Genomic DNA, 16,191 nt, shown 5'->3' on the forward strand with positions numbered 1-16,191 from the left:
AAACCATCTCTTCTCTTGAGGGGGAAACAAAGGGGGGCTGGGAAGTTCAGATGTCATCCCTCCAGAGCCATGTAGTCTCCACGGCAGTCTTCTCTACTCCGTGAACTTAGGCCTGAATGCTCCTGGTAATAACACTAATAGCAGCCATTTTAAAAGATAAGCTCGACTCTCAAGCTCCTAATGAAACCACCTGTGGGATGTGGGGCCCACGACTGGGACAGTGTAGCCTTTGGAGAGCACCATTTGCTGAAGTCTAGTGAGAGCTAAAATAAGCCACTTTGGTGGAGAGGGAGGAAAAAAAAAAACCCTGCTGAGTGGTTGGAATCAGAGCTGCAGAAGGTCATTTGCTATTTTAGGAGCTGCAAGCTGGTCCCCGTTTTATAACATCACAGCTACAAACATGAAATTGTCACCTTGCCTGTCAGTTCTCTTCCCTGCTGAAGCAGAGGTGGCCTGCTTCGCATTGAACCTGGCCATGGGTGGCTTGTTTCTAAACTTTGCTATACTGTTGAAATGGTATGCAAGAAAAGTTATTTCCCATGCGTTTCTGTAATTTTGCTTCAAAATAGTTTTCATACATCTTTCTATGGCAGCCAGTCTAACTGACCTTGAAAACTCCATCTAGCTGTGTAAACTCTTCCAACAGCCCAACCATGCCATGCTGAAAGTGCCTTAAAGAGGATTCCTTTTTCACTTTGACTCATTGAATACATTACAAAGAGAAGTACTCACAATGGACAAGAAGTGTGGAAGCCAGAGAGAAAAGGGAAAGAGACACAGAGAGAGAGAGAGAGAGAGACAGACAAAGACCCACACGAGAACGACTGAGACTGAGAGACAGAGACAGGGACAGGGACAGGGACAGGGACAGGGACAAGGACAGGGAGAGAGACTTGTAGGATTATTTAGGCAAAGACCACTTGGGAATGGAGGAAGGAGGTTAGCTCCAGCCCTAGGCTTCCATAATGATTGCAAACACTACAGAGAATTACCACCAATTTTATTCCATTTCCCCCCCCCAAAAAAAAATTTTAATTTTTCTTTTCTTACTGCCCACATCATAAGTAGAGTTAAGACTACCCTTAAAACTTTTGGGGAAGTGTGACAATTTAGTGATAATTGTTTTATATCTTTTCACCAAAAATGACAGAGAATTTTCATGGATTATTATCTCCTGTGAATTACCCATTGTAATTTTTTGTCTCACACAGTTAAATTCATTTAGGAACTTACAAGTTCTATTGACTAATTTTAAAACATGGAGTTAAATAAGCTTCTCTAAGAAAAGAATCCAGACTACAATCTAAGTCTACGTGTAATTTCACTGAAAGGAAAAGAAAAATGTATGTTCATCAACACAGAAGGCGGGGTGGGGGATATTCTATGAATTTAATAAATGCAAAATAAGGAACATGGGCTTAATATTAACCTGTAATTACACCCCCCAGCTTCTCTGGCCTGAGGAAGAATCAGCTCTGTTCCTTCTCGTAACTGAGAGTAGAAGACAAGATTGAACATATTATTTTGTGTTTCTCATTCTTCAACACCATTTTACTAGCAATTAAAGCAACTTTCAAACTCTCGGTGAACTGAGCAACCTCTGCTTTATGGAGCACGTAACAGGGTCTTTACAGAGTGTTTGCAGCTGTCCTTAGGAGTCCCTTTCCCAGCATTGATGAATCATCTTCCTCCTCCAGATCTCAGAAAGCACAGGCTCCATGTGCCCCACCTCTAGACATGGCAGAGTTTGTCATATTCCTGTTGAACTCATTATTCCAGCACAGCTCATGCCAACTTGTCTTTCAACATGTACCATCTTCAGCCCAAGCTAGTTAAAGAAACCAATAAAAGCCACCTGCTGAGAAGTAGCTGCAATCCAAGTCAGGGTACCAGATGAAGGATGTGTGATTGCCCAGTACGATTCCATTGCCCCTGTTCTTTCTCCTCTGCCTCCTTTGTCTAGACTTTCTCATGTGGCTGGTCCCCAGAGGGGACTGCATCTGCTATTACCTTTTCTCTTTTTTTCAGGCAGGAACTCTTGAAGCTCCTTTGGCTCCCAGCAGGGACTTAGCATACTGCACTCACTGTCTCTCCTTTGTCCTTTCTTTTTGAGTCCTTTTCACAACTGCAGACTCTCAGTCCAAGAAAACTATCTTGCTCTGATGTTCAAGCATCTTTCTAAGGGACAGACTGAGCCTGCTGGCCATACTCTTTTTTTAAGACCGAGAATAGCTTTGCCCTGTGCTTTACTGACCTGAGCCCTGAAAGGACCAAGTTAGTTTCTGTATACAGTCCGACCTCACAATGCAGTGGTAGCCTCGATTGTCACGTGTAAGCCTTATATTCAAAAGACATTTGACTCATTTCCCAGCACAGGGATGTGGAAAATCATCATCTATTTATAATGTTCACTTCTCCCTATTCTAAATGTGTAGGCTTTAAGGTTATCAAACAAAAAGATCAAGCTTAGCTTTCTCAAGTCTTTTGGGAATCAAGGAAGGGATAAAAGGATGTTTGGGTGGTTATTTGATGGAGGATGATGAATATATTTATGTAAGGGTGGGTGGACATTTTCAAACCTATGTACATAAGTCAACAACAGCTAAGCTTCTGCTGTTGTTAAGGTTTCATGTTTTATTACCTTGTGTTCTGGTCCTGTGTATTTTCTTTCAGAATTGTCTGGCACCTAAACTAACTAGCCTTCTCTATCATGACCTAGTCCAAAACATCTTCTATCTTATCTCCATTTTTACAACAACCTGATTCTGCTCACACACTCCCTAACACACCTCCTTCTCTTTGCCACAGCTGAGATCACCTTTCTGGACCAAAATTCTAATCCTATCACCCTCCTACTTCACAGCATCCTCTGGCTCCCTACTGACAAAATCTAAAATCCCAGGACAAGTAATGCCTGGGCCTTTTTACTCAACTATTCATGCTCCATTCTGTACCCCCATACAGCCTCACTTCTTCCCGTCTTCTACACATACTCAGTGTCACAAACATTGGACCTTTAGGAAGAAAAGGCAGAACTGACTCCAAAATGGCTTTTGCAAACTCTGTAAACTAGTCCAGAGTTGCCCACTCTTGCTAACCCTTGTTTCTGCAGTAACAACATAAAGACTGAAAAGGGTAGTTTACGATAGAGAATTAAAGGTTGTACATGTGTAATGGATAACATCTGGAATGACCTAGCTTAGTGCACATGTCTAGCTCTGCTTAATATTGTCCCCTCTATCTGCATGCATCGCATAATAACACATCTTACCCTCTTCCATGTCACAAACCACTATTCATCCCTCAGACTGCATATTCCCTTCTTTCTCCCAAATCGTCCCCAGATAGAACTGAGTACTTTCTTCTTGAAGATTCTCCAGTTAGAGTATTTATTACATAAATCCTAAGAGATAAAAATTGATGTCTTTTGTTTTAATCTATACCTTGACCTGATATATAGCAGGGTGGTTTTTTTTTAAGTATTTGTTGAGTGAACATATAATAGTATTGTTTTCCAGTTCTTGAAATATTTAGAGTATTGAGGGGTCTGAGACAGTTTCATAAAAATAACCACACTATGAGCCTGGCTAGAATCAGGACTCAACACCAGGAGGGAGAATCACAGTATGACACACAAGCCCTATTGTAGGAAGCTACAGAAAGGCAGGAAAGCCTTCACCACAAGTACACAAGTAACCAAGCCCTGACATGAGTGTACAATTAACCTCCAGTCTTCTTAACCCTTCCACATACTGACTGTCCCTGCACTCCCCTCCAATATTCCTTAAAACTACAAGTGGCAAGTGGCAGAAAACTAGAGGATTCATAAACTTTGGTCCATAGTTCCAAGTAGACAACCTGGAGGAGGAGATCATCAGTTACAGTGCAATTCTGAGTAGCAGTTCTAGTTTTGCTTATAAACCCTGAAGCCTGTGAGTCACTACCAAATCAGCATACCTTTGAAGATGAAAACAAGCCACTCTAGGTCTAAAAAACTGTAAGGCTTTCGTGTTAGGTTTTCATTGCATAACTACTGGAGAACAGATGTCTATTTTTATAATATAAATAATTAGACTTCCCAAATGAAATTGAAAAATAATGAACCATGACGTACCAATCTAGTTTAATATAATGTAGAGAGTAATTCTCACCCTTCTTTATAACATAGGAGGGTATTCGATAAACTTTGAATATAAGATTTTATAAGGAAAGAATTTTGTAGTATAGTATGCTAAAAGGCTAGAAATGTCAAGGTTGATGCCAACAGAATATGATCAGCATCGTAAGTTAGCGTTTAGTAGTGTCTTTACCTCTGTCCCTTTATAGTTCTGGTTTGGAAATCTCAAACATGTATTGAAATGTCTCCCCTCAATAGTATTAACTGAAATATTGAATAACTCTCTTTTGTCTCCATCCTACTCTTCACACAGCTTCCATGGTGAAAAATCACAAAGAATGTTCTCCCAGCGATAACGGTAGCTACCAGTTACTCAGAGTTCCCAATGTGCTGATTAGCTAAGGGGAACTTTGTTTTAGAAAGTTTGTTAGAAGCATAGCTTATATTTCTTTATCTCCTGTTTCACTGAAACTCAACTAACTTCACACCGTATACACCAGAAACACAGCAAGAGATAAATGGTGCACTGATATATTACTTGAAGACCTATCCTAGAGAACTAAAATGAAACCATTTAGAATAAAAAACAAGCTTGCATTTCCAAAAGCACCTGAAACACATGAACACTTCTACAAGAACAGTAGTTACCAGGCAGATATGATCCTCTTCATTCCATGTACACTCCATATTACAGGATTCCTGAGTGTTTTGGCTTCTCCAGCTTTCCTCTTTTGCATGTATTCAAACAGCATGTGAATTTGCGGAGAGGCTCCAGTGAGCTCCATCTGACACAGGTGACTCCTAGCTGCTTTTCAGGAAGCATTCTTGTCCCATTCCATCACTCTTGTCCCATTCCATCACTCAATCAAAGCCAAAAGGATAGTGACTAAACACAGAATATAAACTACAACTTACTGGAGACAAACAGCCCAAAACAAGATCTGTCACTTCTCTTTTGTTGATAAGATCATTTCATTGTTTATAACTTTTTGACAAAGGTTTCACCACATGGAAAAAAAATATGATTGAATTTGATGGCTGTATGAACGAAGGTCGTTAATTATCACTCACAGGCCAATCTTATTTCATCTCTACCCGACTCTGTTGGGTGTAAGAGATACACACATAGCACCAACTGCAGATGGAAATGCATATCATTGGGTGTTTTGCTTTTCTAATAATGTACAGAGTAACCATGTTTTCCTAATAATGTACAAAGTAAACAAATTAGGTGTTTGCTTTCTCTTCTCTACATTTCTTCTCTATCTCTCTTGTTCATTGTATTATTTCATCCTGTTCTTAAGAATGAGCACAAACATGTATACTTAATGCCCTCTTTCTGATATCAAATATGATTGCAGTGATTTTTTTCAAAACATTTTTGGGTGTTTGGGATGTGTGTTAAACTGTTTAGAGATTATCAGCCAAAAATTGAACAATAGGGTAATTTAATATGTGTTTTAAAGGCAAACAGTTATTTGCATGCTTTACAACTCGAAAGGCACCAAAGCTATAATCAAAGAGGGAGAGGAGAAACTTTTGACTGAAAGTCAATAAAGTGTTTGGATGTTTTAAGATAAGAGGTGGAATTCAGATGTTCTCATATGGCTGTGCACTTAGCTCATCACCAGCTGCATTCTTACAGACCATCTTGTAGGAAAATATTTAAATCACAACAACCTCAAACTGATGATTCTTTTTCTCATAGATCGAATCGCACAGAACATCATTAAGTCCCATTTGGAGACATGTCAGTACACAATGGAAGAGCTACATCAGCTGGCATGGCAGACCCACACCTATGAGGAAATAAAGGCGTATCAAAGCAAGGTACTCCACCAACCATGGGGAGCGGAGCATCGCTGTGGTTGCCCATTTCTAGTTTCTTCATCTCAGCACTAATGACATTTTACACCTAAGCCTTCTTAGCTGTTGGGTTACTCTGTGTATTATACAAGCCATCCACTGCCTCTCCAGTTCCTCCTGAGTGAGAGAATCTAAAAAAGGCCAACCTTCACATGGTTGTGGAAAACAAAAATGTCTGCTTGTTGCCAAAAGTTTTCTAGAAGACAAGCTGCCCTGATTGAAAGCTATGCCCCCACTTGAATGACTGGGGAGTTGGTACCTTTATCAGGTGTTTTGGAACTTCTCATGGTAGCTATGGGTTAAGCCAAGGACCAGATGATATTAGATGATCATTGCAAAAATGGTGCCCAAAGGTGATTAAACAAAAACAGGGAACAAAGCATTCTACATTTATATTCTTGCCCAACATTCTGGAAAATAGTGCTACAACAGAGTAGTTCACCCTGTACCATCAGTAATAATCCTGTTTCTCTGGGTACACTAGACATGATTAAGGGCTGGAGCTGCTCCTGGAGGCTCAGGATTTGTGTTACTTGACTTCAGGACTGAGTTGGCAACCAGTTGGTAGAAATTTAGGAAAATAAATGTGTTTATCGAAACATATGATTTAGACAACATGTTGATCTAATTCTTGCTACTTTTACATAATTACGAAAGCAGACATAAGATACACAAAAAGCACATTTCACAGTCACATAGATTTAGTTTCTTAGTTCCAAAAAAAACCCTCAAGTATTAAAATATATTTGAGGTTCTCTATTATTAGAGGGACTTTATTTGAACTCATCTTTCCTATGGACCTTCTTTTATACAAAAACAAGACAAACAAACAAACCAATTTATAACTCAAATTTGGTGGCTTCTGCCTATAATTCTGGCACTTGGGAGGGCAGGGCAGAAGGATCTAATAAATCTGAGGCCCCCTTGAGCTCTGTATTTTGTTCTAGGACAGCCTGGGCTACACAGTGAAACTCTCCCCTCCCCCATAAAAAAACCGACAGCCAAAATATCAGAAATTTTTTTCTTAAATTCTGGGGAAAGAACACAACATAAAAATATTCTGTTGTGTCCATCAGGTTAAAGACCTGTGGTGGATTATGGTGGATGCTAGGCTAGAATCACTCACTATTCCTGAATATGGGCTTTGTTTATAGCTAGCGAACTAAGACTGAGTGTGTTGCCATAAAAAAAATGGAGAAAATAGTAAAGAAAAATATTTATTTTGCATTCTATAAACATCGTTTCTCCTAGTTTAGTCTTGGTACTTTTATGGTTAAGAATAACGGAGTTCAGTAATCCAAAGAGAAAAAAAATATATATCACTTCCCACCTTGGGTGACAGTGACAAGTGGGGTGGGGCATGCGCATTTCATCATCTCCTTGGAAGGTGGTGAGTTCAAGGGCTGTGTCCTCTCTGCTTCAGTCCAGGGAGGCTCTGTGGCAGCAGTGTGCCATCCAGATCACCCACGCCATCCAGTACGTGGTGGAGTTCGCAAAGCGGATAACAGGCTTCATGGAGCTGTGTCAGAATGATCAGATCTTACTTCTGAAGTCAGGTGAGCCTTGTGACTTGTGGGAGCCTGTTTCAGACAGGGGCTGTTTGGCCCTCACCACTCTGAGGGTCCTAGAAAACCCTGCTCCCACAGGTAGGGCGTTTTGCCACCCACACAGTTACCTAACTCCCTAAGGAAACTCAGTAATAAAAATGCCCTGATATCCGTTCATTTCCCCCTTTGAAGTCAAATATAATTTTGCTTATTGAAAAGTAGAGCTATTAATTGCGGGGGCTGAGATGCTCAGCTTGACAGGCAGTGAAAGTAATTAGCATGTCAAGATGGCTAAATTGCTGAGCTGGCGCTAACACCAGCTCCTTGCCTCCTGCAAGAGAACAAAAACAACCAAGCTGGCTGAGCTCCGCCTCTGTGGTCACTTCCAATCATTTTAATGAGAATAGCCTGCAGCCTGGATCTACTGGAAGAAACTCCTCTGTGTTGGGATCCTTCCTTCCTCTCTGATGCTCTCTTTAACACACAGGAAATACTGAAGATGTTGCCTTACAAAAAAAAAAAAAAAAGGACTTGTGTCTTTCTTGGATCCTTTTGAAAAGAAAATTAGAACACAGTAGCATTTGGGTTCCTCTTACTGTACTCATTCACACTGGAAATAACATCCTTTTCCAAATAACATCCTTTTCCCACATTTACAGGTGATGTTTCATTTATTCTTATGAGATGGTATCATTTCAGACTTGAAGCAAAGATGGCAAAGGCCGAGAAGAGTAAAAGGCTGTGTTCAATAACATAAACCATGATAAAGCTGATATTTGAACACAGGCCACAGAGTTGTTATGGTAACATGATGTTGATTTGATTCTTTAACCAAGGATAGAAATGGCCAAAAACTCTGACTCAAGCACTGATGCCAATGTTATCGGTTATGTAACCATCCTAAAATTTGGATAAATAATCATGTATTTACTTTGTGCTCAAGGCAATACTTTATACAGCTCAGAAGAATGGTTTGTCCCTACTATGCTGATTTTCTTGGTGTGCACTGAGACAATTCCCATCAGGACAGGAGAATCAATTTTATTGCTCGCATGAGGGACAATCTGCTGGTGACAGGATGGCATCAGCAAAGGCTCTGTGTTGGGGCTTCAATTGCTGTCCCTGTTTAAAAAAAAAAATGTCTCCACAGATGGCCTTGACATCCAGACAGTATAGTCACTGGGCTCCAGAAGTCAGAATTCCAAAACACAGCAGGGGTTCTTATAATCTCTGACATTCCTTAAGAAGTCACATTAGGTTACATATACCATTCTCTATCAGTTACTGGTGTCATGAAAGCATATCCAGGGTCAAATGTACTAGGCATGACTTCTACAATAGGGTTTTAGAAGCATATGAAATAGGTGTTATTTTTGTGACTCTCATCAAAAAATAACACCTGGCCTGTTTGAAGTATGGCCTTGAACAAACACCTTAAGATGACAGTATCCTAACCTTTAAAATAAAGAATGGAACTAGAACTTCAAAATAGGAGTTGTAGCAAATGTAGCAAAGGAGCATTTAACAGTTCAGAGGTGCAGTCACCATCGCAGACCATGGAATTCAGTTCCTTTAGAGGAGAACTCAGTTCAGTGCATTTCTGAGATTCATATATTACCAATTCGTGGATAGTATTGGCAGCCACTGAATTGTATGATCATTCATATCCCGCCTCCTATATAAATGTTGCCTTCATGTAAAGGTACTTAGCACCTTAAAGCCTCCTGTAATTTCTATTTATATGAATCTATGTGAAATTCACTTGAAATGGTCATTACCAGCAACCTATGATAATGAGTATATGGAGCCCACAAAACTGTCATCCATAGTGCAGATATGCAATAGATGGTATCTGCTTCCATTGGTGTCAAGATGACCACACTGGGTTAATATATGTACATTTTCTCCTATCTTTATACCCATAGGTTAAAAGTAACGAAAATTCAGTAAAGCGCACAAACGTTATAAAGTGAGGGTGTAAGGAAGGTACCATAGATGCAGCCAAATCAGCTGTAAGGTCTTCACACAAGAATGTGGGACTCTGGAGTCTCTCACCTTCAAATAGGACAAAGCTCACATCTCCAAAACATGGAGAAACTGGACAGCAACAGTGCCTCAGAATATAAACGCCTGTTGGGAGGACAAGCAAAGGCAGTAGACTAATTCATTCAGAAAATGTTATTAAGCACCTACTGTGTGCTGGGAACATTCCTTGGTCCTATACAATGCAAGACTGAATGAAATTATTCCAAAAGCCTATTGCTGCTGTTTCATGTGGCAAAAATTCAAAGGTGAATCTTTCCGGAAGTAACTTTTTTACCAAAGCTCATTAACCAGATGTGGCTGACACAAGTCCTTCCTGAACTGCTTACCAATTATAAAAGTTCAAAAGCTGGAGTGAAATTTAAAATTAGTCCAAAAAAGGAAAGAAATATTATTTGCCTTCCATTATAGCCAGCTTTGAAATATATTCTCCTTATTTCTTTATTGAAGTATCAAAAGATATTGATTTCTAAAATTATTACTCTGTGTGTGTGTGTGTGTGTGTGTGTGTGTGTGTGTGTATGTGTGTGTTTGTAAAAGTGCCTTCAGAAGCCAGAAGAGAGTATAGGATCTCCTGGAGTTTGAGTTTCTCAACAGAAACACATGTTCTCAAGAGCTGCAATATCTCCCCGGGCCCCTAAAATGATTGCCTTTGAAGAAGGAATCTCTTGAAATGTCCTAGGTTGGTGGCACATCTCAGAACCTGGGAGTTGAGGCTAGAGGATTTTGAGTTTAAAACTGTCGTGGGCTACATAGGGAGATTCTGTATCAAAACAGTAAAATTGTAAAATGTTTCCTGCCTCATATGCACTAAGACCACTTTATTTTTGGATATATGATATGTACATAAACATTTTAATTGTTTTAACTGTATAATGCATACTAAGGACCACTTTATTGTTGGATAAATGACACACATATATGCATTTTTAATTTTTAATGTCTGTGTAATATGCACTAAAGACTACTTTATTGTTGGATATGTAATATATGCATGTGCATTTTAATTCATTTAACTCTGTATAATATGCACTAAGGACCTCTTTATTGTTGGATATATGACATACACATGTGCATTTTTAATTCTTTTATCTCATAGGTTGCTTGGAAGTGGTTTTAGTGAGAATGTGCCGTGCCTTCAACCCATTAAACAACACTGTTCTGTTTGAAGGAAAATATGGAGGAATGCAAATGTTCAAAGCCTTAGGTAAGTTTTTCCCTTGGATGACAACACAATTTTACTAAGACCGAAATAGCAAATGATATGCCTTGATTCTTTGGTAGAAGCTAGGATCTCATTATTTGATTGACATTGGACCAGGTGAGTGTTCAGTGTTCTACCCAACTCTCTCGTTCCTGTAATACAGTTCCTATTCAGGAACGAAGGAAAGAACCATGAACCCTATTAAAATAGCATAACTACAGCCTGTAGAAATAAACAAAATCTGATGCTAAATGAACTGGGTCCACTCTAGATCACTCTCTGTATGACTACCATGTTTCTTGCTGCTGCTCTGTGAAGCATATCATGCAGACTATTGGTGGTCTACAGGAGTGACCTGTAAGTCTCTTAACTAAATTCATAATCATTGGTCACAATAGAGCAATAACTATGTGTAATTACCACAAGAATCCATTGTTGTACTTGTTTCTTACAGAAGACAGTGTGTCTGCCTGTGAACTCATGAGTTTCTAGGAGCACAGACAGAGTTGGTACTGACCTGGTCAGAGTGGGCCCAGATCATTCTTGTAAGCCATAAAAGCAGGATCAGTCTTTGGAGGTGCTGAGTATCCTCACATCCAATCATCAGGATGAGGCACGGATGAGAACATTAGCAAAGATGGGCTGGTGCCAGGAAAGGTCTGAACAAATGATAGGGCCACTTGTTCCATTGCTGCCCATGGACACCAAAGAAGCCACTGCCCTTTCACCCCTTGTGCTGTTAGATGATATGGCAGCCAACCACAAGCCCAATGGGCTGGCAACATTCCCCTTCTGCAGCTGATATCCATCCATGTCCTTCTCGAGGCTAGATTTTCAAGAAAGAAGGAAAAGCCTTCTTGGCAAGCAGCTTCAGGATATTTCCAGCTTCATCAAATAAACATTTACAGAGATCAGTGCAGAGATACAATGCTATTTTGCCAAAATTCACAACAACTAAGAAACTGACCCATGAGCCATGTAATTAGACAGTGAAAAATCAATCTAATTTAGGGGGCAGGTGTGGAGCACAAAATTAGCAAAGCTCATTAGCATTGTGTAAGAAGTCTGTCTGAAGCCCCTGGATACCTCATGCTGCCAGTTCCCAGTGACACTTCTATGACATTCCCTGATCCTCAGTGTAGAATGCTCTAGGTTTTCTGTGAAAGCTGTGGATTTAGTCTAAAGGATTCCCAAATTACTTCAATTTTTTCTTTTTTCTTTTCTTTTGAGCTTATGATTTTATTGTTTCCTCTTCCCTTTCCTTCCTCTAAACTCTCCCATATGGCCTTCCTTGCTCCCTTTCAAATTCATGGTGTTTTTCATTAATTGTTATTACATGCATATATGTATAAGTACATATATAAATATTTCTAAATGTAACTGGCTCCATCAGTGTGATGTCACTTGTATGTCTGTTTTCAGGGCTAATCATTTGGTATTTTACCAATTCCTGGGGAAAACCATTTCTCCCACTCTCAGAATCCCTTAGTCGTCTATAGCTCTTTATGTAGGGTTGAGGTGTCATGGTCTCTCACTCATTCACTTTGACATATCTATTGTTTTTCTTCATCTCATGTCTAGACAGTCATGTTGGTGACACTATAAATGTGAGACAAAGTCTCATGATGCTCCCAGGCTGACCTTCTTGCAATCCTCCTGCCTCATCCTCCTGAGTGCTGATATCCTAAACATGTACCTCCAAATCCAGCTTATTTACTATTTTTAGGTAGAAATATTTTCAGATTTGTAGGACTCAGGTTATGTGTTCCCAGCTGAGGTTACACAGAATCCACAGTAACCAGTATTTTACCCAATGGTCGCTAAGATTATCTTCAGTTACCTGGCAAAGACGTGGCCCACTTTCTTCATTCTACATTGAACATCAAATCACTTCATGTGACAGGAGACTTAAAATGTCCAGTCTAGGTTTCTAATATGCAAACCTCTGACTACCTACTTGATAATGAGGTATTTCTAGCTGTGCACCATTCCAAGTTCACGGATTTCTGTTTAAGATTTCTTCTTCCTTTTAGGTTCTGATGACCTAGTGAATGAAGCATTTGACTTTGCAAAGAATCTGTGTTCCTTGCAGCTGACTGAGGAAGAGATTGCTCTGTTCTCCTCTGCTGTTCTGATATCCCCAGGTAGGAAGGCTCCAGTCCCTTGCCTTCTTTTCAAACCTGCTTCACTATCTTTAACATCAATTGCACCTTTCCAAGCCAAAGCATTCGAGAAATAACTTTAAAGGGACTGTATTTTCTCTAGCAATTGTTTGATATTTTTTGGACAATGCAAAGGCAAGTAGCTTCACATTTATTAATGGCCAATTTTCCTCCTAACACAAGAATGTTACATGTGGCAGGGATCAACCCAGATCCAGGTAAGCAAAATTATTCTTCAACAAATAACAAAAATGAATAATGGCTTAAATGAGAAGCCGGGTTCTATTTTGGATTTAAGAATAAAGGAAATAATTTTTTAACGTAGAGTCTAATAGAGAGAAACTTACAGAAAATGGCTAAATGAAAGACCAAGTATAGGAACTTTAATTACCTTTTTTAAAATAAAACTTTTCTACCTATGATGCATTGCAATTGTCTTTTGAGAGAAATGAATTGCCTCTATCCTTAGCAGTATTAAGTGTTTCTAAGTGGAAGACTAGCTGTGGAGGGAGGCTTGCCTGATGAAGAGAAAGAATCTCAGACAATGGCTTCTTTATGGATTTGTGTGACTCCAAGGGTATAATTCCTTCACTGATAAAATAAGACAATAGACTGGAAGAGGGCAGGGCTAACACCTTCTCTAGCTCTAAAATGCAGTAAATTACAAAACTGTTTTCCAAAGGTAAAATGTGACATTTATGGATTGAAAAAAAAAACTGTAGCAACGTATGGACTTTAAAGTGTATGGCCAGCTTGAAGTGTAACAATAAATAGCTTAGTAATATATAATCATAACAATATAATGAAAATAATGTGACAATAAATATGCATTCCCTGTTTGACAAGAGCCACTCAAGCAGCTGTTTCATATGTAACATAACTGCTCATTGCCAGCTCTCTTGAGTGAAGAATGAACCCTTTCCACTTTTAAGATTAATTCCTTCTGTAATCAATTTCTGTTTGAGATTCATCTCTTTATTTACACCCTAGTGTTTTCCAGTAATGTTGGAAGAAATATGTTTAACATAGTTTTATTTTTAATAATCATTTGATTCTTCTACATTTCAAATGATATCATAGTTTTAACTCTATCATATCTTTGAAATGTCATCCTAGCTATAGTAACAAATAAATGTCTCTGTACCTTCTTATGCAAAGGCTGTCTTACTCACAATATGATCACTGATAGTCCAATCAAGTCTTCAAATTTTTGTTTCATCAAAACAGAAAGTCCCAGAAGCACAAACACAGATAGGAAAGATGTCAAAAGTCTTTTTTTGATATCAACTATATACCAAATAATGCCCTCTCATGTTCTCATGGCATTTAATTCTCTACTCTGAGCACTGCTCCATGGAAGATGGGTTCTATGGAAGCAGAAGACAGACCTCTCTGGTTCCTGCTCACTCAAATGAAGATCCTTACAAAGACTCTCTTTCCTCTTTGAACAAGTTTGTGCAAGTCAGTAATATCCTAGCATCAAACACTGAAGGCATGCCATCTTCAGCTTGAAAAAAAAATCCATGGAAATGACCATCCCAGAAGGCGAGACTCTTCTCCCTGAGTTAAAAATCAACTGAACTATTTGGGCTCTTCTTTAAAAAATATTGATGCTGTCCTAATTCTCTGAAGAGTTTGGAAACTCTCTATTTGTCTTACTCTCTACCTAGTGAGGAGTCTTTCAGCCCTAGTAGCCGACCCACACTCCAAGGCTTCACAATATCAAGTGCCCTGTTTGTCATTCTGGAATTGTGCCATGCTTATGAGAGACGGAAGATAGATCTGTGTCCTCTCAAGTCAGACCCCACTTTTCCCCAGACTTTTGACTTAATAGCTACTGTCTGTTTACTTCCAACTAGTGTAGGAAAGGAAAAGGAAACTTAATTTATTCTGATTGACAATTGTCACTGAAGTCCTTTGTGCTCACTTACGTAAGGGTTTGCTTAACTCTTGGCTTGACTCATCCCTGCCTTGTCTAGGATTACCGAGTCAAGTTTCTCACCTGACCTGAACTATGTTCAGGAGGATCATGGCCAAGTGCTTTTCCACGAGTATTTGTTCAGCATTTGGAGACTCCCAGAGTCTCTTGACCAAACTAAGGAAACAATACTAGACCACATTTTGTCACCATGGTGTATAGATTTTCTAACCAGAATAAAAGAAAAAAAACAGGAATGGAGGAGAGAGAGAGAGAGAGAGAGAGGAGAGAGAGAGAGAGAGAGAACAGGAGCAAGGAAAGAACGGAGGTAATCTATCACTTAATTCAATATAGGAAAATTGAACTTAGAAGTTTGTTTCTGAAATTGATGTGTGTGCTCTATAAATTATAGCATGAAATCAGCTTTATATCTTACAAAGGAATAACTGAAGCTAAAGAAGGGGACTCTGGTTACTAACAGTATTCCTATATGGTTTCAAAACTATTTCTGCTTTGAAAGAATATCTAAGGATCTGTCTGGAGGAAAGTGGAGACATTAATACAGTCACCAATGCTAGACAAAGAAGGATTTTATTTGAACCAAATGGCTTCTCTGTATCATTACACCATGTGCAGTCAGTTTCACCTTATTATTATAAGATATACATGTTTCATATAAAAAAAATACAGCCTCAAAAGCAATTTACAGCTATGTGATTTGAGATGAGTCTGAAACTCAGTGTTCATATATGTAGGTAAATGAAGCAAAGTTTATGTGCCCTCTCTTTATTTTTTGGTTTTCCCCCTTGTCAGATCGAGCCTGGCTGATAGAACCAAGAAAAGTCCAGAAGCTACAGGAAAAAATTTATTTTGCACTTCAACATGTGATTCAGAAGAATCACCTGGATGATGAGACCCTGGCAAAGGTAAGTCTTCAGGTCATAGACCTGCTGTCCCCAAAGGAGCCCAACACGAACAGGGGTAATTTCTCAGCAGCATAGGCTACATAAATGTGAACACATGCTTTTTCAAAGGGAGATTCGTACATTTTGAGACATTAAGATAAGAGTTGATTTGTTTGAGGAGTTGTTTTGCATTTTGGTTGGTTGGTTGGTTGGTTGGTTGGTTGGTTGGTTGGTTGGTAGACAGGGCCTCGATATGTCCCCCAGGCTCACCTTGAACTCATGATGCCCAGCCCCCCACTCCTCACTTCAGCTTACCTAATATCAGGATTACAGGTATATACCAACATGCCTAGCTAGGGAACAATTGCTTTTCTGGAGAAGGACCATATTGACAAATCAGAGACCAAGGCACAGGGAAACAAAACAGAA

At 39.3% G+C, this 16,191-nt stretch overlaps 1 protein-coding gene across 1 annotated transcript in view; it reads left to right on the forward strand.

The window, feature by feature from the left end:
• Rorb (RAR related orphan receptor B) overlaps window positions 1-16,191 on the forward strand; it is a 176,427-nt gene that overhangs the window by 145,412 nt on the left and 14,824 nt on the right. Inside the window, exons 5-9 of the mRNA XM_028770130.1 lie at window positions 5,826-5,947; window positions 7,407-7,539; window positions 10,673-10,780; window positions 12,811-12,921; window positions 15,671-15,783. Coding sequence (XP_028625963.1) covers window positions 5,826-5,947; window positions 7,407-7,539; window positions 10,673-10,780; window positions 12,811-12,921; window positions 15,671-15,783 — 587 coding nt within the window. The remainder of the gene's footprint in view (window positions 1-5,825; window positions 5,948-7,406; window positions 7,540-10,672; window positions 10,781-12,810; window positions 12,922-15,670; window positions 15,784-16,191) is intronic.

Source organism: Grammomys surdaster, unplaced genomic scaffold (assembly GCF_004785775.1).
Source record: "Grammomys surdaster isolate TR1022 unplaced genomic scaffold, NIH_TR_1.0 198, whole genome shotgun sequence".
Classification (NCBI taxonomy): Eukaryota; Metazoa; Chordata; class Mammalia; order Rodentia; family Muridae; genus Grammomys; species Grammomys surdaster.